Consider the following 27,279-nt stretch of genomic DNA (forward strand, 5'->3'; position numbering starts at 1 on the left):
AAACAGCACTCGGGATAATTTTGTATTTGTCGTTCTCTAATCCAGTATAGTGCATCATAGAGCATGCACTATTTATATAATGTGTATGTATGTGAGTGTGCGTGTGTGTTTCTGTGTCTGAGTACATGCAGCTTCAGTGCATTTTGTGCGCAACCCATGTCCTTTTTGGTCAAAAGACATCTAAAATACTTTAAAGATTTACGTGTCTACGTGGGTGTGTGTGTTCCGTTCCTGTAGTTAAAAAAAAAATAAATTGTTACAAGGCATAGAATTATTATGTTCAAGTCAAGCGATTCGGTTATTGATAACTGCCTCCCCCATCTGTAGACTTAGAGATCTGTAATGAAATTCATGTATTATTTCACATGATTATAAACACTTGTAATGTGAAATCTTGTTTGTATTTTCGTGACTTGTGAACAATATGTTTGATATTGTTATACTTATTTTCTGTTATGTAGAAGTGGAGAAATAAAACTTTCTGAAACTGAACTGAAACTCAATATAGGAAACTCAAGTTCGTGCAAGGTTCAGTACGTATCCAATCTTAATTCGGGATTATTTTGTCATTGTTGTTTCCTTGATTTGACATTTCGTTTGCGAGAAAATTTTTGTCCATGAGACAATGCTTCCAAGAATACTATACCAACATCAGCGCATTACAAAATGAACCGCTATCGAGTTATCACGTTTATCCGATCACTGACGTATTTGACTATTCGATTTGACTATTCGATTAACCTTATAACAGCAACAACAACAACATAATTGAAGTTCTGGTTTTGTATTCTTTTAATGTTTTAAAGATGAAGCGAGTTGTCGAGTACCAAAAACATGCATGCAGCATTTATATGACGTAGAATGAATTAGAAATTTTCAGTAATTCGTCCAGATATCATCATTCATTCAAAGTTCACATTCAACCCAATGCAGTCATTCGCTCGCTACGCTAAGAAACAATCTAGGATGTTGAAAAGTTCAGCTATTTCGAATCAATTCCATTCTATCCACAGTAGAGGAACACCATGACCTTAAGCATCGTCGAAGTGTACACTCAAAAAAAAAAAAAAACCCGAGTCAGAACTGACCCGGAACTGGGTCCGTTGGGGTCACACACCGTTCCGAAAGAAATGACTTGGAATTTGGTCATGAAGACGCCGAATAGGGTCACCCTTACCCAATTCATGACTCTGAATGGGTCATATCTGACCCCATTCCGTGTCATTTCTGACCCGGAACGGTGTGTGACCCCAACGGACCTAGTTCCAGGTCAGTTCTGACTCGGATGTTTTAAGAGTGTATGCAACAACAAGGTTATGTCAAGATAACGACTGATACTTACCGAGAGAACTGAGAGTAACTATGGCGATAGACATTATGACGAGTGCCTTGTCACGTCCAGAAGGATTCTGCAATAACGATGGTCAACATTCAGATAATCTATTGTCCTTTATGACCCGTGTTAGCTCTTTACTTTTGACCTCACTATCCCAAATTTAAGTGTTGCTTTCTTACTTCGTTATGACCACATCCTGCAAATTAGGTGAAAATTCGATCATCTATTCTTTAGTTATTGCGAGATTAAACTTAGTCTATGTCCTTTGTGGCCCTATAATCTTTGACATTTGACCTTTGACTTCATGACCCACAAATGTAATCGTTTCTTTCTTACATTATTATGAAAACAACCTGAAAGTTTGGTGGAAATCTGATAATCTGTTCGTCAGTTATTGAAAGATTAAGCTTATTCTATATCCTACATAACCCTATGACCTTTGACCTTCGACCTCATGACCCTCAAATGTTGCACACCATACGCGCGCAGTTATTATGATTAAACATACCCAATGTGTGGCAAGTGGGAGCCAGGCGCCAATGAATGTTTTTGCTGACAAATGGCGTTGCATACAGATATAAATGCTGTTCATCATCATCATCATCGTTCCACATATAGGACAAGTACTGTTAAAGACCACTGAAAGACCTTAAAAGTTGAAACATCTCTCAGTTATCTTCCAGTAAATATCCAATGATCTTATAGGTCTTTTATGATTTTCAGTTATCTTTCAGTGAATTTCGTGGTCTCTATTGTCTCTAAAAATAAATGAAATGGTTCAAACCGGTTGAAAAGAAACTTAACGAAATACTTAAAACTTAAAACTTTGCTCTTGCTTATGAAAAATGGAATGAAGCCCTGAATGAGATTGAACCTGACAGCGTACGATATATATCTCATGCCAAAAACATATGTTACATGATAACAAAAATACAACCTTAATAAAAAAATACAAAGTAAAATGTTTTCAAAAGAAGAGGCAACCTTTGATCACTGGAGGCATTCGAGATGAATTATATACACTAAATTTGAAATTTCAAAGTGCGAAGTTGTATTCCTAAAACAGAGATAAAATTGAAACTGGTATTTGGGACGAAATTGAACGTCTATACAGCTGGCTCAAAATTAAATGCCAACTTTGTTAAATTGAATGAATTTCTCTCTTAAGCGAATGAAACAAAATTTAAAAAATGACATGAAGAGAAATTGAATGCTCAAAGAAGTAAAATGAACCGTGAGAGTAGAGCAGTGGCAAAAATCGCTTTGATTCACTAATTCGAATGCAAGTTCTATGAAATTGGGTGGGAAAACGTATATCAAGAATATAGGCAGAACTGTAGTAGCTAAAACATTTGAAAACAGGCAACATTGAAATATATATTACTGTAGATAAACTCTTAATCGACAAAAACAAAATAGTTCTTCGCCTGGATCGAGCAACGTATATACAAAGAAGGTAAAAATCGACCGAGGGCTGGGGTTCAAAATGTTTATAATTCAATTTTGAGAGATATGACCATTCTATAGGTGTTGCATCAATATGTAATGAACAAATTCATTCTGGAATAAAGATTGGGTAGAGGAGAAATATGTAAAATATGAATGAAATCAACTGATTAAATACTTCGAAATAAAGATGAAATTATACAGTCAAATGATTTTAAAGTGAAAATGGGAATTTGACGTGCATGAATGCGGTATGAATCACATACAGCAGAGCTTGTTTATGTTGATTCAATTTGAATGCTCATAGTTCGAAGTTTGAACCAATTGAAATTGGTACTTGGGACGAAGTTGAACGTATATCCACTTTGCGTCTTTAAATTGCATGAATTTCCCTCTAAATTGAATGAAATGAAATCATAAAAGAATGACATGACGACAAAGTGAATGCTCAAACAATTAAAATGAACCGTGAGAGTAGAGCAGTGGCCAAAATCGCTTGAGTTTGAACGCCTTTTCATCAATTCGAATGCAAATCTGATGAAATTGGACGGGAAAACCTATAAAACAGTGTAAGTCATTACCATAACATATTGATACATAATCATAATCATATTAAGATTGCATTATGATATCAAAGCAGGATCCTCGTTTTCCTATCAAGACTACCTCTATACCTGCTGACAATATGTTAGTTTTCAATCTCACAGCTGGCATAAACGAAATATTAAAGGTAGTGAACTACAAGGCTAAATATTAGGTCCATTCTTGTTTATCATTTGTATTGATGATATCACGAATTATGCTCTTTTGAATTTCTTTGTTTCTACAGATAATTCAAGTATTTTTTGTTGGCATCAAAATTTAGGAATTCTTATAACTCGACAAAATTATGAGTTGGATTCGATAAATTATCACTTAATATCAATATAACAAATTACAATTTTATATATCAATTTTAGTACATTTTAGAACAATTGACAAACACCAGGGAAGTTGTAATATATCCATCGATAGCCATTCCCTCCTGAAAAAAAAGCGAAAAGTTTCTTGGACTTCCCACTGATTGCAATTTAAACCAGAACAAACAGACATTTCATACAATAATTAAATTCGGAGCCAAAATGTACTAAACACGACTGGCCCGTGTTTACACTTACCCTGACTTTTCAAAGAAAGCTGAGCGCATCAAATATGCCATCTATGTAATCAGTCTCTTTCATACCTCAAATTCATCAAGACAATAATTTGAAAAGCACACATTGAAAAATACCAAAAATCCTAACTAACACACACACACACACACACACACACACAAAGATAAGTTCGAAATTGTGATGTATTACAATCGAAATGAGTGAACTTACCATTACAACACTGCAATTTATGAGTCCCATTACAAACGTCTTGAATTTCTCAGGGGCAGTGGCTTTGTATTTTCGTGTTCACTCTGACACATGTCCTGATGAATTTACAAATTGAATATTTCTCAGATAACGAATTCCTTTTATGGCATTACATGCCATAAAAGAAATTCTACGGTCATTCCTTTTTTTGTGGGGGGGGGGGGGCTTGATCGCGGACAGCTTAAATTAGAATACAGACGATTTATCATACTTTGCGCGGCTGATGAGGACTTTACAATTCATCCACAGTAATAAGTAATTAGCTTGAAACACTTATTCCTATAGGATGTCCAATTTCGCACTTAGTGCATGCAAGAGTACAAATAAATCATTCAGTTTTTCGATAATGCAACCAAAAATACAAAATAGTCGTTCATATCCACGCGCCATATAGGGCAGCTAAAGATTGCATAAATGTAAAATGATCCAATATTAGGTATATAGTAATGTTATTGGTTCAAAGATTCGTTTCTTTATGAATGTTGTAAACTTCTTTAAATGCATATTCCGCTTTTCTGGTATCTTCACTACTCATATTTGAGATCTGTGTGGGTTATAAATTGCAACAATATTGCTGATGTTTTCCTGTGAATTTGCGAGACCCTATTCATAGTTTATTTGTTTGTTGTTGTTGTTTTCACGTTTATCCCAACCTGAAATCATAGAATAGCATATATATATATATATATATATATATATATATACCCTTTTTCATTTTCGAATTCACGAACCTTAGGAATAAGCGAATATCACCTGATTTCTTTTCTCTTTGTTTTCACTTTTCATAGCTCCATGTAGAATTTGAACGCCCTTGATGCACTTTTGGCTGCCCAATAATGGTTTGTATTTCGTGAAGGTTGAGCCACCAATTTATGTCCCTGCATGCACTAAGTGCGATATTGGATTTGAAGACCTGTATCACGTTGGTAATTTATCACAGTTACCTTGTCAGTATAATTCATATGATGATAATCATAATCATATTAGCATTCAAGCATGAAAAGCCTGAAAGATCTGTTAGATTGAACGTCTCATGGAGAGGTTTCAAAACATAATGAATTTTGCATTCCACATCGACCTTGAATTGCTTTTGCATTGATGAAATAACACGTTATGTTTCTTTTATATTTGTTCAACCTCTATAAAGAAATAATGCAAATGTATGTCCACAAGGTCTGGATACAACTCAGATCACAACTTCTTCTCTTTATGCAAATATAAAATTACTGAATAAAAGTCACTTGTCAAGCAAACCAGTATACATCGACATGATCGACGTGTCAAGTAACAAACATCTTGATTGATGCGACCCCTAGTTGTTGTTGTTTTTTTACCAGACACTATGGCTTGTTCTCTTGCTTCTACTCCATCCGTTCTTTCACCTTTTTATGACGCAAGTCATTTCAAGTCATATTTCTGGGGAGAAGTTTGTAATCAACGTCATCTATCTCATTTGTTGATCTTGCTCATGTCTGAAATACCAGAATCATCCCATGTTCCATTTTTTTAAACGGTTTTGTCCCTATATCAGGTTCATCAAGTATCTCAAATTCAATTCAATTCAATTCAATTCATTTGTTTTCATACTTCTCAATTATGAATATTACATCAGAAATAATAAAACAAGATCTTTTAACCTCTAAACAATGTGCAAAAACAAACAATATTAATGCTAATAACACAGCAATTGTAATGATAACTGGTCGAAATCGAAATTGGGTTGAACAAAGAGAAGTATGACGGGACCTACATGAAAGCAAACTTGTTTCCCTGTAAGCCCCAAGTAATCAGTGTTGGTGAAATATAAACGGAGAACGGATAGAAGATAATACCAGGCAATTTAATGATACCAAATAAGAGATGCCTATGGGGTATGCCTATGTGATTTAAAAAAAAGAAGAAAAAAACAATTAAAACTAAAATGTGAACCATTATTGTGACCGAGCTTTCATTCGTTTCCGTAGCAGAACATGATTTGCAATAGAGTCTACTTTGGTACACACTGTAAACTATTGTTGCATTAAAACTATCACAAGGTTATGTTCAGCAAAACACAAAAAGTAACATGTGCAGCTATTAAGTCATTTGGTGTTTGCTGTCAAGTTCTGGGTAGAAAGTGAGAGAGAGGTAGAGGGAAGGAGGAAGAGAGGGAAACAAAGTAGAGTGTGGAATTGCTAATGATGAGAATTCGGAGAACCTGACAGCAAGGCCCAAAATGCAATCTGCAGCGTGTTGCACGAATGTTTGATCGGACAATAACATACCACAATATTACATAAGACATTAAAAATTTGTTCATGCATTTTATAATGAACGTTGACTGCTGTGTTTTTCCCATCCATCTGCATTGTTCCTTCCTTATTTGCAATCATCGCTTGCAGCATTAGACTTCTCTTAACCTCTCTTAAGGGGGTATCTCACCGGGCTTGAAACTAGTTCGCGATTAGTTTGCGACTCCAGATTTTGCTAGTTGCAGAGACGTCTCAGAGACGTCGCCGAGACCTGCTGGAGACCAGAAAAAACTGGTGAGACGTCGCGGAGACGTCTCCGCGACTCTATTTGACGCTGTTTGACCTACTTTAGAAACCACGTGACCCATCTGCGTGCTGACATCCTGCCTAGATCAAGTCAGGTGATCCAGCAACGGCTCCATCATAATATTATTTGAAACTTTTTAACATCTGCCATTACTTCTACCAACATGCACCCCAAGGCCAGTGGGGGCCCCAAGAAGAAGGCTGATCAAGTTGTTGTAGAAGCTGTGACTGCTGAGGACGCATGTGATGACAACATGGCCAAAGAGGCCAAACAATATATCTGGAAAGAGGAGCATAAGCAAATGTTGGCAGACTTCTGAATTTTATGACAAATCCCACGAGAAATTCAAAGATAACGCCAACAAGAGAGCAGCTGTTGAATCCTTTCTTCTCGATAATTATGTTTGAAGGGCAGCCCCTATCTACACGTGAGTTTATAGTTAAATTCCATTTACATGCATTTGCGTTTATATTTTGTGTGAAATATAGTGTTCTCTAAAGAAAAGTATAGTTATATGCATTCAATTTTATGTGTTACTGTATATATTTCAATAAAATGTAAAATCAACAAAATCCATTGACATTATAAGGCCAATAAGTGTGAGCGTGCATCCCAAAACCAACCAAAAAAGCGCCAGACATGATTTTATTTAGTTAATATCAAATTTTAAAAGGAGATTTTTAGCTTTAAAATCATTAGGTTCAGCGAAAACGGGAAGAGAACCCAAGCTTTCTATTCGTTTCGAAGAACCTACTGCTTGAAGCATTGTGTTGGGAGCTGGTGTGCCAAATATAGGACATAGCCTCTATAGAAACCATTGTGAAGGGTTTATTAGATTAACCTGAAATTATTTTACACTATTTAAACACTCTCATAATGATTATTTATAGCTTTGGGGGTCATGGCTTTCTCTTTTCAAAAGTTAGTAGGGTTCATAACAGGACAGTTACTATAAAGAATCAGTCTGTTGGCTTGTTTTCCTACTCATTTAGAAAACTTATCACAGACTGAAAAATATGTCTCTCGAAAATCTGCTTAAAACTTAACTTCCCATTTGTGTTAGTCTTCCTTCTTTAACGGGTGACAATGATGTGGTTATTGCTCCATCTAAATCATGTAGAAATCTTGGAGTATTATTTGATTCTACAATGTTCACATCTTTGCTGTCTGTAAATCCGTGAGATATCAGTTACGCAATTTGGGCATTATTCGCAAGTATTTAACTCGTTCAGCCACAGAAAAAATAGTTCATGCTCTTATATCATCCCGACTTGACTTTGGTAATGCGCTCCTATTTCAGCTACCACAATCTCAACTTTCACGGTTAGAAAAATTGCAAAATTCAGCAGCCCGCATTGTTACCCTTACCAGGAGAAATACTCACATTACCCCTGTTTTGTCCTCATTGCATTGGTTACCTGTTCAATCTCGCATTGTATTTAAACTATTACTATTTGTTTTTCATTGCGTACACGGATCTGCCCCAGAGTACAATGTTAATTTACTGACATTTTATAATCCTTCCAGATGTTTAAGGTCATCCGATTGTAGATTGCTTGTTGTTCCAAAAACGAAGAAATCATGGGGGGATCGGTCATTTTGCACATGCTGGACCTTACCTGTGGAATCAGTTGCCTCAAGCTATCCGTCACATTTCGAATGTTGACTCCTTTAAAGTTGCCCTCAAGACTCATTTGTTCATGACCATTTTCCAGTAGAATTGTATATTATGATGTGTATTTTTTCATTATCATTATTGTGTCATTCATTTTCATGTGCATGTTTGTGTAAGGATTTTTTTATTTCATAACTTACTCTTCTACTGCGCCTTGAGCACGTTAACTATGTGGAACTTGCGCATCATAAGTACCCTGTATTATTATTATTATTATTATTATTATTATTATTATTATTATTATTATTATTATATCCCCAAATTTCGCAATGTACAAGAAGAAATGTAATTTCTTTCTGAAAATATCAAATATTAAAAATCAGACACGTTGATCAAAACCGCTATTTCTAGCTGTACTGCAAAACCATGCTATGCGATTTTCTTTTTTCTTCTTCTTCTCCTTTTTTATTTTGGTGGTTTTGGGATGCAAGGTCACAAATGCGCCTTATGAACCTTGTAAAATGGGTAGTTTGATAGAATTATTGTAATATTACTATTTCCAGACAAACAGTTCATAGGACATCTTCGCAACATGCGAACAAGGTTCAACAGGTGCACACCAAGAAGTCGGGGCGGCCCGCTCACACCTTCACTGCAAAGGAAATCTTCATCTTAGAGAGATGGAGAGACGTCGCGGAGATGTCTCTGAGACGTCTCAGAGACGTCTCCTTGGTGAGACCGCAAACCATTTTTATGTTGGAGACGTCTCCGCGACTGCTGCGACTGATAAGTTGGAGGCGTCGCGGAAACGTCTCCGTTGATGAGATACGGCCTTAGGGAGCAAAGTATAGCTGCCTGTGTACAATGCCTGTTCATCTTACACTTGGCTTTAGAGAATAAAAAGAACGTACAAACATATTAAACGTTTGGACTTGAAATAACTGCAATTTGATAATACAAATCTAAAAACGGTGACGTCATGATGTCATCATCTCACAGCACTCTCATAGGTATATACAGCCTACATAGTAACTGACAGAAAAATAACATAAAATCACTTAGATTGTCCAAAAATCACCAACTACAAACAATGACAAGCCCTTGCGAGTCAGTCACCCTTTAAATGAGTATCAACCCTCAGTAACAAAGTAAAACGCCTGTAGCGCGGAGTGGTGTCATCTTTTTGTTTGCACTAAGGAAGGGTTAAAATGCATTTGCATTATGCAATCTGCATGAGAGTAAATGCTTAGTCAGTTTTGTATGTATAACCCAGGTTGAGGTATGAAGAAAATTGTTATGCCCGTTTTGAATAAATTTCAGGGTAATTGATGAAATGGCCTAATCAAATTCAGACTGTGCAGCAGTTATACATAAACACTTACTACAAGTATAATGGAACACATTACTTCAAGGAGAACTGTTGTCCCTGGGTTATATCGGCATTAAGGGTAGTTGCAAATGAGTACATGCCCTTGACAACAGAAACGTTTATCATGCAACAGTAAACATGGTAACCCATCTGCAAGCGCACCTGTCCACTCTCATCTCCACTCTCTCCGCCGTGGCGTTGGCTAAAAAGATTCGACAGTGTGCAGACAGGCTCCGCCCTCCTCTGTGTCGTCACTGCAGCTCTGTCAGCCAGTCAGATGTCCCCGTTCTTCCAAGTGGTGTGCACGCATCTCTACTGAGCTATATACGGCCTACGCTCAGGACGACATTTCGCTGAAAGGTCATTGAAACCAAACTCGAGCCTTACCCATGTATTTCCCATGGTTCATTTGCATCACCATGGCAACCAATGGGAGCATCATTTCAACACACTTCTTTCAGGGCTTCTCATCTCGTTTGTGAAATGTTCAGCATGAGAAAGAAATGACAAAGAAAAGTCAGATGTGAATTGAAAGAGAGCTCACCAATCAAGTGTCGATGATCAAAAAATTGCGACCAATAATTTTATGCTTTTAAGGTTGATGAATTTTCGTGGATAGCCGGATTATAAAATGAACAATGGGTGTTTTTACTCTGTGATGAATATGTCTATTTTCATGCATATTTTCTGTTGTTTTGGGATATTTCGAAAGAAGAATAAACTGGAGTTTGCTGATAGGGTCTTTTTCCGATTGCTGTAATCAAGTATGTGGTTATCAAATAATTCTGTCATCAAAAGGTAGGCAGTCATTCTCTTGCTAGCCCTTGTGGTGGTATGTGAGAGGTTGGCGTCCATGACGGAGTTTTGGTAGTAGCTCACCGGTCCCTGATACTGGATTCAGTTTGCTTTTTGTCGCGTTTGTGTAGAGAAATATGAGTAATCTTTCAATGAAAATGAAATGTGCACCTTATACACATGTCATAGGTTCTCTTAATATGACACGATTTTGTGCATGTGATGAAAATAATGTAAACATTACAATAAGGGGGATTTCTTGCGCCCCGAAGTACTGATTGGGGGGGGGGGGGGGGGGGGCTTCTGAATAATTGAGATTCATGCAAAAGGACTTTGATTAGTTTGAATGTCGTGATGTTTGTTTCTTGGTGAAATTTGTCAATTTAGTACGGCAATCATTAGAAATAGTTTGATAGTCATGACGACAGATGCTCAAGAAGAAGAAATCGATACATGCATTACAGTGCAGCCCAATCATTCTAGAATAATGCTAGGATGCTGCATCTAACTTGTAACTTCTGGGGGGACATTTCATGAAACGTTTTAGTTGGATACTTTTCTGACAAATGTTACAAGCTACTGAAATCCTTGCATCTGATTGGGTGATAGCAAATTGGTCCGACAACTTTGTCGGACAAAATGCTTCATGAATACCCCCTAGATGACATTAAGAATCAAGACACAAGTCATCGACATAAAAAAGAAATTTCATCACAAATTAGTAGAAAGGTTTGACGCTCTGGCTGGAGGAAGACAGGTTACCCTCGACCTTTAAACCGATTACTAATACTAGGTGTTTCAGAAAACATTTCCCACTTTTGATTCTTAATCATTCAAAAAATATATATCAGATAACATTGTCATTAATATGAGTGATAGCGGAATAGTGTACAACTTTGTTGGAGGTGGTTTAAATATGAAAGCATAAATCAGTTTCATAAAATCCATGATTAATTTCACAGTTAGGTTCCTGATTTTGCTCTATTTTCAACCCTCTGTACAAAGCTTTCACTTCGCACAGGGGTCAATGGGTGTGCATGGGAGTGTGTGGTTAACACCCTGATAATGGTCCTGAACAATGGCCAGGGTTTGGATGCTCATTATTTAGAAATTCCACTATCACAACTAGTCTTTATTCAACCTCTGGCAGTATCTATATGTAAAGTCACTTCACTGAGATGTCATTCTAATGGATTTTGAAGCAATCAAAGTATCGCGAAGTGATTTAAGTCATTCAAGGGATAGGAATATTGATGTTGTCCTTGATGATGATGATGATGATAATGACAATGATAGTGATAATGATGATGTAAATGATTGTGATGGTTATGATGATAACGATAATAATGATAATTTACAACAATGATGTTGATGATGAGAAATAATGACGGTGATGATAATGCTGCTGCTGCTAATGATAATGATAATCATGACAGTGACAGTGACGCAAAATTTGAAAATGATTGCCAGCTGGAATGAAATGTGGTGCTTGCAAGCACATGGAAACATGTGCTTACTTTTTCCATGTGCATGCATGTTACCCTTTACCGTGCATGAATTCAGACTAGCAGTGCCCAGGGCAATCCACATGAATTATTGATTAAGCATTCATGTGCCTGGGGGCACGAGACTGACGGCTAGTAAACAGGTGGTTCAGGCATGTCCATTGTTCAGGGCCATTGTCAGCACACACTCACATACACATCATTGGTTCGTGTGCAAAATTCAATTTTTGTACACAGGGTTAAGATTTGACCAAAATCAAAATTTTACTTCAAAATCAATCTTAGATTTAATGAAACTGATTTATGCTTTCACATTCAAATCACGTTCAACAAAATTGTACACTATTCAGCTATAAATGCTCATATCAATTACAGTTTTATCGAATAAATAGTTTTTGAACTATTAATGATCAAAAGTGGGAAAAGTGTTTTTTGAAACACCTAATATAACTTCTCACCGACACATTGCCTCGATTTATTTGGCTCCATGCCAACCACACACGGAAATATTAGAGCACCCCCTACACACACACACACACACACACACGCACGAACTGTAGTGCATTTCCACTAATGTACCCTTGCATGTCACCTAAACGACCACAAAAACACATACGAGCTAAAATACGATGATCGTATAATCTCTTCCATCACCAAAAAATTCACGCACACACATTCATCAATGTCCCAAAACTCATTGTTACAGAATATACAGTATTATTCATAACACTATAAGTATTATTTCCTTGTGTGGTCACGTGTAATTTAATTTGGCACTACTCAAAGAAAGCGAATTAAGGGCGAAGATTCATATCTTACTACACTGTAGGCCTACTATAATTATCATTCTTTGATTATAATTTCCGTTTAATATTTCCATGAGACGAATTAAGTCAACTTCAATTTCCATTTATTTCATACTTCTCGTATGTAGGCCCTATCAATATCACATCAAAAGTAATAGCACAAGTTCTTGTACCTTGTCAATAATGTACAAAACAAGCAAAAACAATATACAATGTACATACATGGTATACACAGTAGTTATAATGATATCTGATTGTCGAAATCTCGGTTTGGATTGTACAAAGAGAAGTATGACGGGACCTAGGCCTACATGAAAGCAAGTTTGTTTGGCTGTAAGCCCCGAGTAATCAGTGTTTGTTAAAGAGAAATGGAGAACAGGTAAATGTTAAGACCAGGTGATTTGATTATACCAAATAAAGGAAGCGGGAAATGCTTATACATGTAATATGATTTAGTATGTATATATATATATATATATATATATATATATATATATTTATATAGATTCACAACACAACAGTAGGTCAATTTTAAAACTCCGTTAGAGACGTAAATCTTTCTTAGGACTCCGAGCAGAAACTAATTATTGCTGTTATATATATGTATATATATATATATATATATATATATATATATATATACTAAAATGTGAACCATAATTGTGACAGAGCGATCGTTACTTTTCAGAGTAGAACATGATTTACATATTATATACAGCCCACCCCACTCCACTCCAGACTGTTGTTGAATCTAATAAAACTATCACATTATGCAGCAAAGCACAAAAAAGTGACATGAACAGCTACTGAGTCATTGGTGTCTGCCGTCAAGCTCTGGGTAGAAAGAGAGAGAGAAGCAGAGAGAAGGAGAGAGAGGGGGAGACGAAATAGAGTGCGTAATGCTGAATTCAGAGAGCGTGGCGGCAGGCCAGACTGCAATCTGCAATGTGCTAACAAATATGTTTGATCGGCCAATAATATACAACAATATGTTACATCAAACATTGCGAGTTGATTCAGTGTCTGCAGAATATGCATTCAAGAAAAATTCTCTTAATTTGCGTTTGAAGGAATGTAAAGACGAGCAGCTTGTTTTTCCCGGGGAGAGGTCATTCCAGTATCGGTCGTTTTTTTTCGCGAAAATAGTTCGAGTACGTGAAAGGTGAAATGCGTCACTTTGGCGGGTAGGATAACTGTGAATCAAATTATTTTTATCTTTAATAACATAGAAGCAAAAACATCCGATGACTTCTTGGCGGAAAATTGATACAAAAATATGCCGACCTTATATCTGAATAGGTCTTGTGTTTTCAGTGTTTTGTTTTTGAAGAATAAACGGCAAAAGTAACAGAAAATCAAGCTGCAGCTTGTTTCATAAAATCCGGAGAATATAATTTACCTTTGTCGAGGTCTATGTTAGCACAAACTACGTTTATATAATGACGGGCCAAGATTGTGGAATTCATTAAGTAATAATATTAAAAATTTTCCATCATTGGTTGTATTTGAAAGAAAGCTGTACTGGATAACATTGCTTCAATTGTTTATAGATAATATATATCATATATGGATGAAAAAATAGGTGAGTAATAATTCTGTGGATTAGTATAATCAGTATTTGTTTATGTTCATATATTATTAAGCCATTGCCTGTTCCGTGCACTGGAATAATTCTACCATAATGTTCTTCCTCTCTCCCATTCTTCTTGCTTTTCTCTTTTCTCATCACCCGTCCCGATTTTCTTTGCATTGTTGTGTTTAAAGTGTTCTTGTTCGTATTTCGGTGTGTCTTATCTCATGTGCCTGTCTTGTATCTTGCTTGTCCGTTAGTCTCTTCTCTGTTGGATTTTTACACTTAATTGAATTTTTTGAACCCCCTGAAACAACATGAATTAATATCTATACTTATGTTTAATTTGGTCAATTGATTAAGCAATATATACTGGATGTGGTTACAATTCATTTCTTCTTTCTTTTTAATGTACATTGTTTATTGTAACTGGTGGGACCCACATTCTTCAAGCTTCGCTTTTTAATGGGTGCCCCCCCCCCCCATCTCCATCCTCAAATTTAACTACTAAATTGCCTTAGTCGTGTTAGTTTTGCAATTCTCATCAAAAGTATAATGAATCCCGTTTTTCATGGATTACTCAGTCACACTGTGAGTATAATGTTGTTGATTATGTTGAATGGAGAGAAATAAAATAAGCTTGAAGGTGAATTTGATCTATGTGATTTGCTTTATTGATGAGACATTCCCATGAGATGGTAAAAATGGATACAACAAGGTCCCTTGACACAATCACAACTATTAAAGTTAGGTAAATCGAAAGTTAATGACACTATGCCACTTTTCTAGTCATAGGTTGAATAATCACGATGGATTGATAAATTATACTATTATCGTCTTCTCTTTATCAGAAGCAATGTGGATACCTAACGCACAATGTGTGGAAATTACATCACCACGTTTGAATGATATTAACTTGGATTTGATACCCTGAACAAACAAGGGATCAGATTCTCTTCTATTTATCATAATCGACAGACTGCGTCATAGCCCCAAACATTGTCCTCTAGGAGACCAGTACACGTTATTTCTTCTCGCAAACAAAATACATGCTGTGGCTGCCACGGACGTCATTTACTTTTGAGCCCATTTTTACTTGAGCGTTATTCTCCTGATTGCCATAATTGTTAGGTTCACCGTCGGCCCAAAAAGCGCTGGATGTTATGTTCAGGCTGGTTCCGTCTTCCCACAGCCAGCCGCCACTGACACGAGTCAGTCCTGCAGTAAAGAGGTTGCGATGAAAGTCTCCTTGTATTGATAATGTTTTCACAAATAATTTGTGCAAGTACATTTTCTCGGCAATTTATTCTCAGATGAAGTCACGACCCTTGTTTCGAATGATATGCGACCGGACAAAAATCGTCAGTATTTTGAATATCAAAGCTTTCCGAATGATCTGAATTATACAGATCTTATCAAAGATCTTTGTTCTGTTGATTGGTTCCGTATTGACATTTATGGTGATGCTTCTGTATAATACAAAGCTTTTCTTGAAACTCTGTCAAATATAAAACAAGCATTCTTTAAAACCAGCACACAACAAAAAAGAAAAAAGAAAGTGAAATGAAAGTAAACTATGGCAAGAAAATATTTTGGTAAGAGTCCATAGATATTAAAGGCAGATTGTCTCATGCTTATGTTACTGTGTAAAAGCAAACTAATATACAAGCCTTACAGAAATAAGCTATATTAAAAAGTACGATTCCCTGGAGTAGAAGACTACTAAATTTCATGACAGATGTGGACAAAAATATACAGGAAATATAAGGTGAATTCCTCAAATCATTTTTCGGGAAAATTATACATTCCATCAACTTGTTACTGACACATGTTGAGGGTAATGCCATTCTCCTTGCTTTCTGAAAAAAAGGCAAGTCAAGTGCTTTTTCATTATGCTAGAAAATCGAAAATATGTTGAATTTTCTCTCTTTTTTTTCTTTATATTGTTGTCCACACATGATAAGCTGAAGTGGTCTCTTTATCCAGCGGTTACAACACTAAAATCTTTTTTTTTTTAAAGAATAATAACTTTTTTACATCAATTGTCAGATTTTCCTCAAACTTTCACTGATGTGTTCTACTAATGTTGCTGCTCTTACTCAATCAACGTTTCTCTTGGGGTTTTTGTTTCCTTTAATGAAGAAAAGTATATTTAATTGCATTTAACCTAACCTCTAAAATGACTATTCTAGCTCTTTATTATTCCTTCAGAATACACTTGTCAAATAGATAAACGAACAAAAACAAATACCTATCCAGAACGTTTTGAAGGGGTTGACTTCGTTGGAGACGTACTGGTAGACGAACGACAGCTCTTCCTCGGTGTTCAAACTGACGACATGGGCGTTCTCCTGTGCACAGGTGCTTTTTGCAGCACTGTAGGTTTTCTCTGACATCACCAGTTTATAGCAGGATCCGCTCTCAGTATTGTTCACCCAGCCGTCTGGGCAATCATCCACTGCACCGTGACCATTGAAACACGGCAAGAAGAATCATTTAAATGTAAAAGCTGCTGTGCTCGAGTGACCACATGAAAGCGCCAGTCAATCATTGGCTAAGTTTGATGGTATAAGTTTCATTTCATGAGATAGCATGGAAGAAAACACTCACACAGACATGCACATACACACATAAGGAAACACCGAGATAGCAGAGACAAGTAAAATTACGTCACATTTTTTTTATATATTTTTTCATACGTTGTGTCACACGTCACATGAACGTCACATATTTACCTCTTTAAAACGACAGTTTGCACGAAAGTATGTCTCAAGATAAGCCGTCACATTTTGAGTCGTTTTGAAGTCATATTGGTTTTAAAAAATGACGTTCTTATGATGACTCTACGACCAAAAACAAGTATTCAGACGGGTATATATCACGTCCTATTTACGTCTTCTCAAAGTCGTGTCGACGTCATATTGACATCATATATTCACGTCTTTTTCAGTCATGTAAGACGTCATATTCAAGTCATATTATGTACGTCTTTATAACACGACAGTTTGCATCAGCGTATGTCGTCAAATAAGACTTCATGATTTTACGTCATTTTACGTCTAGTTGGTTAAAAGATGACGTCCTTTAAGACACCCCTAAGACCAAAAACAAGTATTCAGACTGGTGAATATCTCGTCATATTTACGTCTTTTTTTTAAGTCGTGACACCTTCATTAGAATTTGATTGCACGGTGGCGTTAATAATTCAAATTCATGAATTTCTTCCGCCGAGATGTTTTCATGGCAACTGATTGACAAATTGCCCTACATCGACGTAAATAAGCACTGAATTGATCAGTGTTTTAGTAGTAGCCATGATAAAAAATCATGGGCGTACATACTCGAGCAGGATTCGAACCTACGACCTCCTGATCACCGGACAGGCGTCATCTCCACTAGACCACCGAGCTTTCGCCCGAAAGCAAGTGTTGGTTCTAATCCATATAGCATGCAGCGGGTACTGCTTTTGTTATTCAAATTCATGAATTTCTTCCGCCGAGATGTTTTCATTGCAACTGATTGACAAATTGCCCTACATCGACGTAAATAAGCACTGAATTGATCAGCGGAAGAAATTCATGAATTTGAATAACAAAAGCAGTACCCGCTGCATGCTATATGGATTAGAACCAACACTTGCTTTCGGGCGAAAGCTCGGTGGTCTAGTGGAGATGACGCCTGTCCGGTGATCAGGAGGTCGTAGGTTCGAATCCTGCTCGAGTATGTACGCCCATGATTTTTTTATCATGGCTACTACTAAAACACTGATCAATTCAGTGCTTATTTACGCGTTAATAATGTTGTTGTTCTTTTTTTTCTAAGTCTTCATTATGAATATTTGCTTCAAGAAACTTAGGTGATTATTATATTGGTGTTTAGCACATGAACCTTGTTTGTATAAGGGCCATTTTTGTTATTGTTGTTCATCATTCATGTTTATGTACAAAATTTGTACATTATCCATACTGGACGTCCCAGTCAAGCTTTTCATAGATAATGACGATCCACACAAATGTATAATAACTTATTTCGTGTACAAACTATGTGCACATTTGTGAATAATGTATGTATATATGCATTTTGTGAATAAATCAGATCAAATCAAATCAAATCATCATAGGGACGAGGAAAATGAGTGACAGGCGAGGAGGGAACACGAATGAAGGACGTCTGTTCATCACAATTCCTTCTATACTCAGTCATCAGTAATTTGTAAGCACCATCTTTAATCAAATCAGTTAGTCATTTGCCGAACATTCAGAAACATTGTCATCATCTTTCGAGATAAACATCTTAGCAAACAAATCAAATTATCAACATTCCAGTGGCTGCTACACAAAATATGTTACAACCCATACTAACGCAAAGCGATAAGATCAAACCTTTCTTTAATCTATAATACGGCGAAGCGCAAGGAATTACCGATACCATTCATACGAAACATAACACACTTGAAAGAACGACTTTAATTCAGTATGTAAAGGGATGTAAGGATGAAATAACATCAAGAGAGAAATCGTATCAAAAGACGCACGAGAAAGAACAGGAGGGAAACTTGGGACGCACCTTATAACGGAGAAAATTCGGTTTCTATTCTGCAAATTGATCGTATTTAGTGTATTTCATAAAGCAATTTTCCTATAAGTCAAATAAAAGTAAAATAGTAAAACCTACCGAAAACTTCAAATGATATTTCAATCATTTCAGAAATGTGTAGAGAGATTTATACTTACTAGTTTCACAGTTCATGCCACTGAATGCCATTGGGCAGTGACATTTGTAGCCGATGATAGTCTCTTCGCACCAGCCGTTTTTACAGGGTCCCGACAGGCAATCTGAATTTAGCGGTTTACAACGTTATCAGTCATTAATGATATTTATAAATGAAATGAAATGGAAAAAATGAAATAATCACTCGAAGAGTTACTTAAAACAGACACCACCGATTAATTCCGCTGAAAGCATATCATCTTCGCAAAGTAGGTGCATCTACTATACAGTGTATACTTTTTTTTTCGCGCCTGTTACCGTGACATTCCATATTATCATAATTGTGTTCCAGTCAGCATTCACAGAATGACAGTGAAATCGCACAAACCGAATGGTAAAAGTGTCACTGAAATTGAACGCAAGATAAGAAAGTCACGGAATTTTAACATTCCATGTGTTTTTCCAAAGCAGTAATAATAAGGGCAATTATGCCCTCATATATATTTAAGTATCTATAGGGCACGGTGAAGCATCCTTGCCTCACAATAGATTTTGTCCCCTGATGTTCTACGCACGAAATTTATCAATAAATTGCCTCTTTAGTCTTAAAAAAAGAAAAATAAATACCGTGTAACCTTTACATCCATTCCATTGGCTTGTTGCTCGTAATTTGCATTAAAGACTTAACGGGGAGGTATCGCAATATCACCAATCCAAAATGTCATTTCATTTTATTACAAACCGAAAGGTTAGTTGTGAATACTAAAATGGCGTTATTACCTTAGATAATTTCAGTTGTACATGTTTGCAAAAAAACATATCTATTTTCAATTGATTTTAATCTGCTAATCAAAATCAATTGCAACGTGATGTTGAATTCTTCTTGCAAGTACTCCAACTTTCCTCGGAATAATTTCGGGAAGGGCAGAGACGAAAAGTCAACGTAAAACTTATCCTTCATTATTATCAGCGAGTACTGCGTATTTATTCAAATAAATGATTAATAACCAAGCTTTCACCAGATGGTCAGTGATGGTGATGATGACAATGATAATAATGATAATGATAATGGCTTATTAATCCAGGTTAACCTCTTTAGTGTTGTCACTGCTCTACCAGAGGGCCCTGCCATTATTATTACCCTAGCGTTGCCAGGTACCCATTTATACACCTGAGTCGAGAGGGACATGGTGGGTAAAAACATATTTTCCAATTAGGGAAGTAAGCACTGGGCGGGAATCACTATGCCACAGCGCCCCCAGTGATGGTTTTAATGCCTTGTGCGGCATCGGCATTTGTATATTTAAAATTTGTGTACATTTTGATGTGTTTATTTACATGCGATTTTCTGCTTACCTGTAGGCCTAAACCATACCGCACCAACAACAACAGCAACAACAGCAACAAAATCACAAAATCTCTGTGTTACTAATTTTAAGTGTTCTAGCTTACAAGCATACTACAGTGCAGTCCCGTTATAACGAAATGCTCGGGACCGGCAGTTTTCTTTCGTTACAACGAGTTTTCGTTATAACCGAACAAATACAATATATAACGAAAACAAGGAAACCACGCATATATATTCTGTTTGCTGAATACTCATCATACACTGGAAACATATGTAAAATGGGATGGGATTATTGTATTACAATATTAAACGCAAGTTCCCCTCAGAAACTGTGCGTGACACACGGAGCGAACACACACACTGATGTGAAGCGTTCGCCCATGCAGAGACGCTTTGTTCCGCTACGTATTTTCGAAAGCAATTTGCATTTCGTTATAACGGAGCACATTTCTTTTGTTTCTCTTTGTCTGTGGCGCTCAGAAAAGACTTCGTTATAACGAACATTTCGCTATAACCGTGTTCGTTATAAGCGAATTTCTAGGGACTGATACAGAACTGGTTGAGGTGGGGATTCATGTTTTGAACATTCCAAAGTGAGATAATGAAAAGCCTCTTATGAAATATGAAAGAGCATGTAATCTTAAGAAGGATTCAACGTTTATTTGATGAAAATTGGTTTTCAAAATGGCCGAGATATCCAAAAAAGTGTTAATAATAAAAGGCGACATGCCACAACTTTATTTATTTTTTTTTTTTGGATATCTGTTTTTGGATATCTCAGCCATTTCAAAACCGATTTTCATCGAATAAACTTTTGATACCCCTTAGAACTGCATGCTCTTTGACATCTCATAGAGTAGTTTCTGAATATCTCGCAAAACGTTAAAAGCTAAATCCTCACCTCGACCAGAACTGTACACACCCTTTAATGGTGATAATTTTGGGACCAAAAGTTTTACTTCGTTATAACGAAATTTCGTTATAACCGTGTTCGTTGTAACGGGAGTGCACTGTACATTTCAACAGTTCATATCAATGGAAAATATCCTAATAAGCAGACCTGGTATGCGACATACTGGATATCCCCTCTCATCACGACAGGTGGATGAAACTTTGACAAGTTTCGGGATGGTCATTACCACGGATCCAATCCTCAGTCTCTTGTCGCCACACGCGGGGAGTCCCCGGGTGGAGTAGTTCAGGGCGGGGTGTTGCGGGTGGCCACAGATCGACGAAGCTACCGTCACAGGTAACATGGCTTAAACAAGAAAATAATCAAAAACAAACAAAAAAGTAAATACCGATAAATACGGTAAATACCGTTGTTTCCCGCTGGAAACAACATGAACACCATGGCAGTGAGCGGAAGAAATGAACGGCTCCTTCTCTTCGCAAATTCGAAGAATCGTTCACGATTCCTCTCCTTACGTCTTCTCTTTCGCATCATAATATTAAGCAGGGTTTCGTCAACTTCCATGACCAATGAATGAATACAATAAAACACAAAACTGAACAAATCTAGAGCAGGAAATCAGCGAGATCGGAACAGCTAATAAACAAAACGTACGTGTAGTGTAATCGATCAATCGGTTGAGGCAACCCGCACACTAAAATGGCGATCACGCGGGTAATTTTTTTAAAGCGCGCTCTACTGGTATATCCGACACTCAACGGCGTAGCCAGGATTTGATCTTAGGGGGGGGCGGTTAGTCTGCGAGGGAGCGAAGCGACCGAGCCCGAGCGAGCGGAGCGAGCGAGGGGGGGGGGGGGGAGGGTGTGGGAGGGGGGTGTCCCCCCCTCCCACGGTGAGAACTTTTTGCATTTTGATGTTGTAAATGGTGCAATTTGATGCATGTTTTTGCGCGTTTAATCGACGTGAAACAGTCCCACTTGTTTAAGGTAGCAGTATATTTTAGTCTAGATTATTATTGAACAATTTGCCTATAAAATGGTATCATTTAAATACACTTCTTGTGTTAATTCTTTTCACTGAATATCATGAACGCGACTGAACCCGAGCGAGCGGAGCGAGCGAGGGGGGAGGGGAGGGTGTGGGAGGGGGGTGTCCCCCCTCCCACGGTAAGAACTTTTTGCATTTTGATGTTGCAAATGGCGCAATTTGATGCATGTTTTTGCTCATTTTATCGACGTGAAACAGTCCCACTTGTTTAAGGTAGCGGTATATTTCAGTGTAGATTATTATTGAACAATTTGCCTATAAAATGGTATGATTTAAACACACTTCTTGTGTTAATTCTTTTCACTGAATATCATGAACGCGACTGAACCCGAGCGAGCGGAGCGAGCGAGGGGGGAGGGGAGGGTGTGGGAGGGGGGTGTCCCCCCTCCCACGCTAAGAACTTTTTGCATTTTGATGTTGCAAATGGTGCAATTTGATGCATGTTTTAACGACGTGAAACAGTCCCACTTGTTTAAGGTAGCAATATATTTTGATGTAGATTATTATTGAACAATTTGCCTATAAAATGGTATCATTTAAATACACTTCTTGTGTTAATTCTTTTCACTGAATATCATGAACGCGACTGAACCCGAGCGAGCGGAGCGAGCGAGGGGGAGGGGAGGGTGTGGGAGGGGGGTGTCCCCCCTCCCACGGTAAGAACTTTTTGCATTTTGATGTTGTAAATGGTGCAATTTGATGCATGTTTTTGCGCGTTTTATCGACGTGAAACAGTCCCACTCTTGTTTAAGGTAGCAATATATTTTGATGTAGATTATTATTGAACAATTTGCCTATAGAATGGTATCATTTAAATACACTTCTTGTGTTAATTCTTTTCACTGAATATCATGAACGCGACTGAACCCGAGCGAGCGGAGCGAGCGAGGGGGAGGGGAGGGTGTCCCCCCTCCCACGGTAAGAACTTTTTGCATTTTGATGTTGTAAATGGTGCAATTTGATGCATGTTTTTGCGCGTTTTATCGAGTTGAAACAGTCCCACTTGTTTAAGGTTGCAGTATATTTTAGTGTAGATCATTATTGAACAATTTGCCTATAAAATGGTATCATTTAATCTTCTTGTGCTAATTCTTACACTGAATATCATGAACGCTGTCTGCAGTTCAGCAATCAAACAGAAAAAGCATGCACACGAGGGTGTAGATAGGGGCATATCCCATCCCACACGAAGGTGATTTTGCGTTTTCAGACCTGAAATTCAGCGATCTGGTGCAATTTTTGCTGCAATACTTTTTCATCGAAGTGTTAAAATCACGGAATTTAGCTCTTATTCCGAATGAGCACCATCTGTGTGTATGTGTAAAGTCTAGTGAGGTAGAGCTTAGGGGAAGGGGGATTCCCCCTCCCGCTCGCGGAGCTTTTGTGTTTTTAAAATTGAAATAAAGCGATCTGGGTGTAGCCACAGTCTACTTCTATGCATGGTGGAAGGGGGGGGGGAGGGGTGGGCGACCAGGGAGAAGGCGTGGGCGAGTGTTATCTCCACCCTTCCCTTCCGATGGAGCTTTTGCCTTTTTAAGGTTGAAATTGAGATATCTCGTATACGCATATTTGATAGAATCAACATTTGGGAAATCACAACAACAACAACAACAAAAAAACTGATGGGGGGGGGGGACTGAGGGAGGAAAGGGTCGATTAAAGGGGGAATTCCCCTTATACATGAGGGAACCTTGAGTTTTCGGAATATAAGTGATAAGTCTTGTGCACTCAGATTTATTCATATTTTGTTTGTAAATCTAAAAAGTGTACTAAGCTAGGGAAAGAGGCACAGAGGGGGAGGGTTTGGGAGGGGGGTACCCCCTCCCAAGCACGAGAGATTTTGCATATTTTTAATTGAAATTCAACGATCTGGTGCACGCTTTGAGTGAAATATTCAAAAAAATATCTTATCTGATGAAAGGTTGCAAAGGAGACCCGCTTCATGTGCATGCATACAGTAAACACGCATTTTTTTTTCCGCCTCCCAAATCCCCGGTCCAAATCTTAGGGGGGGCGACCGCCCCCATCGCCCCCCCCCCCCCCCCTGGCTACGCCAGTGCCGACACTGTTTGCGCATGCTCAGTTGTCGAATTAGCTCGGGGAAAAAAAAATCTCTCGGGCTGATGAAAATAAGAAATGAAATAGCGCGCTAATTTGCGATCGCGAAAAATATCTCGAGCTTGGATTTTTATCGGGCTGATGTGAAAACGCCTAATGATACTGGAAAATTTTATGAGTCTCTAGACGAGGTCTAGGGATTCAAAACCTCCAAGGAATTTTTCGAATGGAATTGAATTTTTCATCTCCTGAGATTGAAAATTTTAGATTGTTCTGTCAATGGGACCGCATTAAAGTGGTCCGATATCAAGCCATCATGTTTATGCAATCAGTATATAGTATTTGACAACCCATAATAATTCAAGTTATTATACGGGATCTTTGAATGATATAGCGAGCTGACGTGAACCGATGTAAGGGTCCTCATACAAGTAGAAAAGCAGTACATGACAAAGAATAAAATACTGAATTCCTCTTATTGTTAAATCAGTTCTTTTAGTAATTCATCCATTTAGAATTCATATTCACTACAGTGATTATTCTCTTACTGTTAAAACAGGATCTAGGACGACAAAGTTTTCAGGTATTTCCACAATGGCGGGAAGTAGCCGGACATGTTAGCAACATTTTCACTCATCAAATGCACAAGCTCATGTAAGAGAAACAGCATTTATACTCACCAAGCGAACTAAGTAAAACTATGGCGATAGGCATTAGGACGAGTGCCTTGTCACATCCAAAATGATTCTGTGATAATAAATGATCAACAATCTGTCAATCGACAAAACTGGTCGATTTACATACATACACATAAATGTAATATACTGTAATGGGGAGGACAAATTTGATATTTAAGTTTAAAGAAATACCCCTCCCGTGGCGGGAGGGGGGGGGGATTGTCCCCATTCCCTTCTCTTTTCACTTCGGGTTTTTTTTTTGTATCCTTGATAACAAAATCAAGATCATTAAAGAATTCAGTTTGTTTTTGTGACCTTATTCATTCTGATAAGTAACCTTTATTTTGTTTGGGGAATTTTCCGTTTATTCGGCTTAGAGCGTGCACTTGAACAGATCGCTAATTTTGAGCTCAGACATCCAAAAGTTCCTTTGTGGAACCCTCCCCCTCCCATCCCTTTGCTGGTCATATCGCTCCTTCGCTTGAGTGTCCGCCACCCCTCAAAAATGACAAATTCCTGCATAAAACCAAGCCACTCCAAGACATTACGCCGATCCGTCGCACGACCGGGGCCACGTTTTTAAAAGTGGGGGCCCAGCTTATATTTCTGATGCCACTTCCTGGTTTCGTCAGCTAACAATCCTTCAGAAAGGTGAAATATTTCCAACGTAATGAAAACTGACGAGAGTGAGCGAGCGGAATGATAATCCCTGGCCAGGTATTCCATGATGAACACCTTTGAATTATCTGTTTTATATAAGCGGGGAGTTGTCATAGTTCTCCTTCTATATACATGGCGTACTATAAAAAAAAATTGTATGAGCTTAATATAACTGACATGAATTACGGGGCAACGTGGTGAATTAGCAGACCCACTTCTTCTTCTTTCATTGGATGGTATCATCATTTCATGAACTCACGTCAACACCAACAGCTACCACAAACAAATAGAGCTGGAGCGTGTGATGTCACGAGGTTGGGTGGTTTTTTTTTTTTCAGGGCGTCAAATGTAATAAAAAAGTTGCATAATGCTTCGTACAGTTGGTTTGAGCTATTAAAGGGATGGTACAGAATTGGTGGAGGCGAGGATTGGACTTTTCACTTTTTGCGAGATGAAATAGTACAGAGCATACCATTCTAAGACATATTCAAAGTTTATTTGATTGAAAATCGGTTTTGGAATGACTGAGACATCCAAAAACAAAGTAAAAAAGAGCGATCGTAATGAAAGTTGGGTCCCACCCTTTATTATGATTACTCTGCTTTGTGTAGCTCAGTCATTTCAAAATCGATTTTCATCAAAAAAACGTTGAATTCCTCTTGGAATTACATGAACTTTCTTATTTCATAGGAGGTTTCTCATTATCTCACCCAAAAATGTTAGAAACCTGAAGTTAGGTCTAAACCAAAACTATAATGATCCCTTTAAGCTCTTGAATGAATTGCTACTACCAAATTTCTAGACCATAGAAAATTTAGATAATTCAAAGAACCATTCTCTATCACGATGAATCGCAATGACACCGCACTTCGGTCTCAATACTTTCCCTCACTTCATAGAATACAAGGGATAATGAAGTATAGAGAATGGGGTTAACATGGTCAAACAACAGGCCCGCTTTCAATTATTTCGTATGGTATCATCAACCGCGCTAACTCGCTAGTCTATACAGGTAGTCAACTATTCAAAAATATATCCTGGGCCCTGTTTCATAAAGCTGTTTGTAAAGTTACGAACAACTTACGAGCGACTGGTCATCACCTGTTACGTGCCATACTTATCAGAATTTCCATAATTCAACACAAGAACTGATCACCAGTCGCTCGTAAGTCCTTCGTAACTTTACGAACAGCTTTATAAAACACTCCCTGGTAGCACATGTGTAACTGAAATGCACTTTGTTTTAAACTGCTTAATTCAGAACCTATAGGTTCGATTCATCTGATTAAATGACAATGTGTGCAAATGTAACATCAAGAGCGTATTCAAACATAATATAGCCAAAAAATTGTCTGAATATTCTTTATGTGAATAATGTGTGACATGTGGGATCCAGGGCCTTTAAATGTCCTTTGCAGACAAAATAATGACACTACATACATAAATGCTGTTCATCAACATCATTATTGCACGTAGGGCAAGT

General features: G+C 37.5%; 1 protein-coding gene across 1 annotated transcript; it reads right to left on the minus strand.

The window, feature by feature from the left end:
- Window positions 1-15,407: 15,407 nt before the first annotated feature.
- On the minus strand, window positions 15,408-21,697 carry LOC139716591 (hepatic lectin-like). The gene is made up of 3 exons (XM_071628119.1): window positions 21,502-21,697; window positions 16,635-16,841; window positions 15,408-15,601 (listed from the first exon to the last, which is right to left on the minus strand). Exons 1-3 carry the CDS (start codon window positions 21,695-21,697, stop codon window positions 15,408-15,410), a joined length of 597 nt encoding a protein of 198 aa, XP_071484220.1.
- Between the last annotated feature and the right edge of the window lie 5,582 nt (window positions 21,698-27,279).

The sequence above is a fragment of the Diadema antillarum genome, unplaced genomic scaffold (assembly GCF_040938485.1).
Source record: "Diadema antillarum isolate AM-2024a unplaced genomic scaffold, OU_Dant_1.0 scf00000067, whole genome shotgun sequence".
Classification (NCBI taxonomy): domain Eukaryota; kingdom Metazoa; phylum Echinodermata; class Echinoidea; order Diadematoida; family Diadematidae; genus Diadema; species Diadema antillarum.

Bases quoted from the DNA above. Each gene is read 5' to 3' on its own strand.
- LOC139716591 (XM_071628119.1), bottom strand. From the start codon at position 21,697: ATGTTACCTGTGACGGTAGCTTCGTCGATCTGTGGCCACCCGCAACAC. The intron at 16,842-21,501 runs GTCTGCTTATTA...GTCACGGTGCAG, and splicing joins TCCAGTATGTCGCATACCAG to TGGATGATTGCCCAGACGGC. The intron at 15,602-16,634 runs GTATTTGTTTTT...TCTTTACTGCAG, and splicing joins CTTCAAAACGTTCTGGATAG to GACTGACTCGTGTCAGTGGC.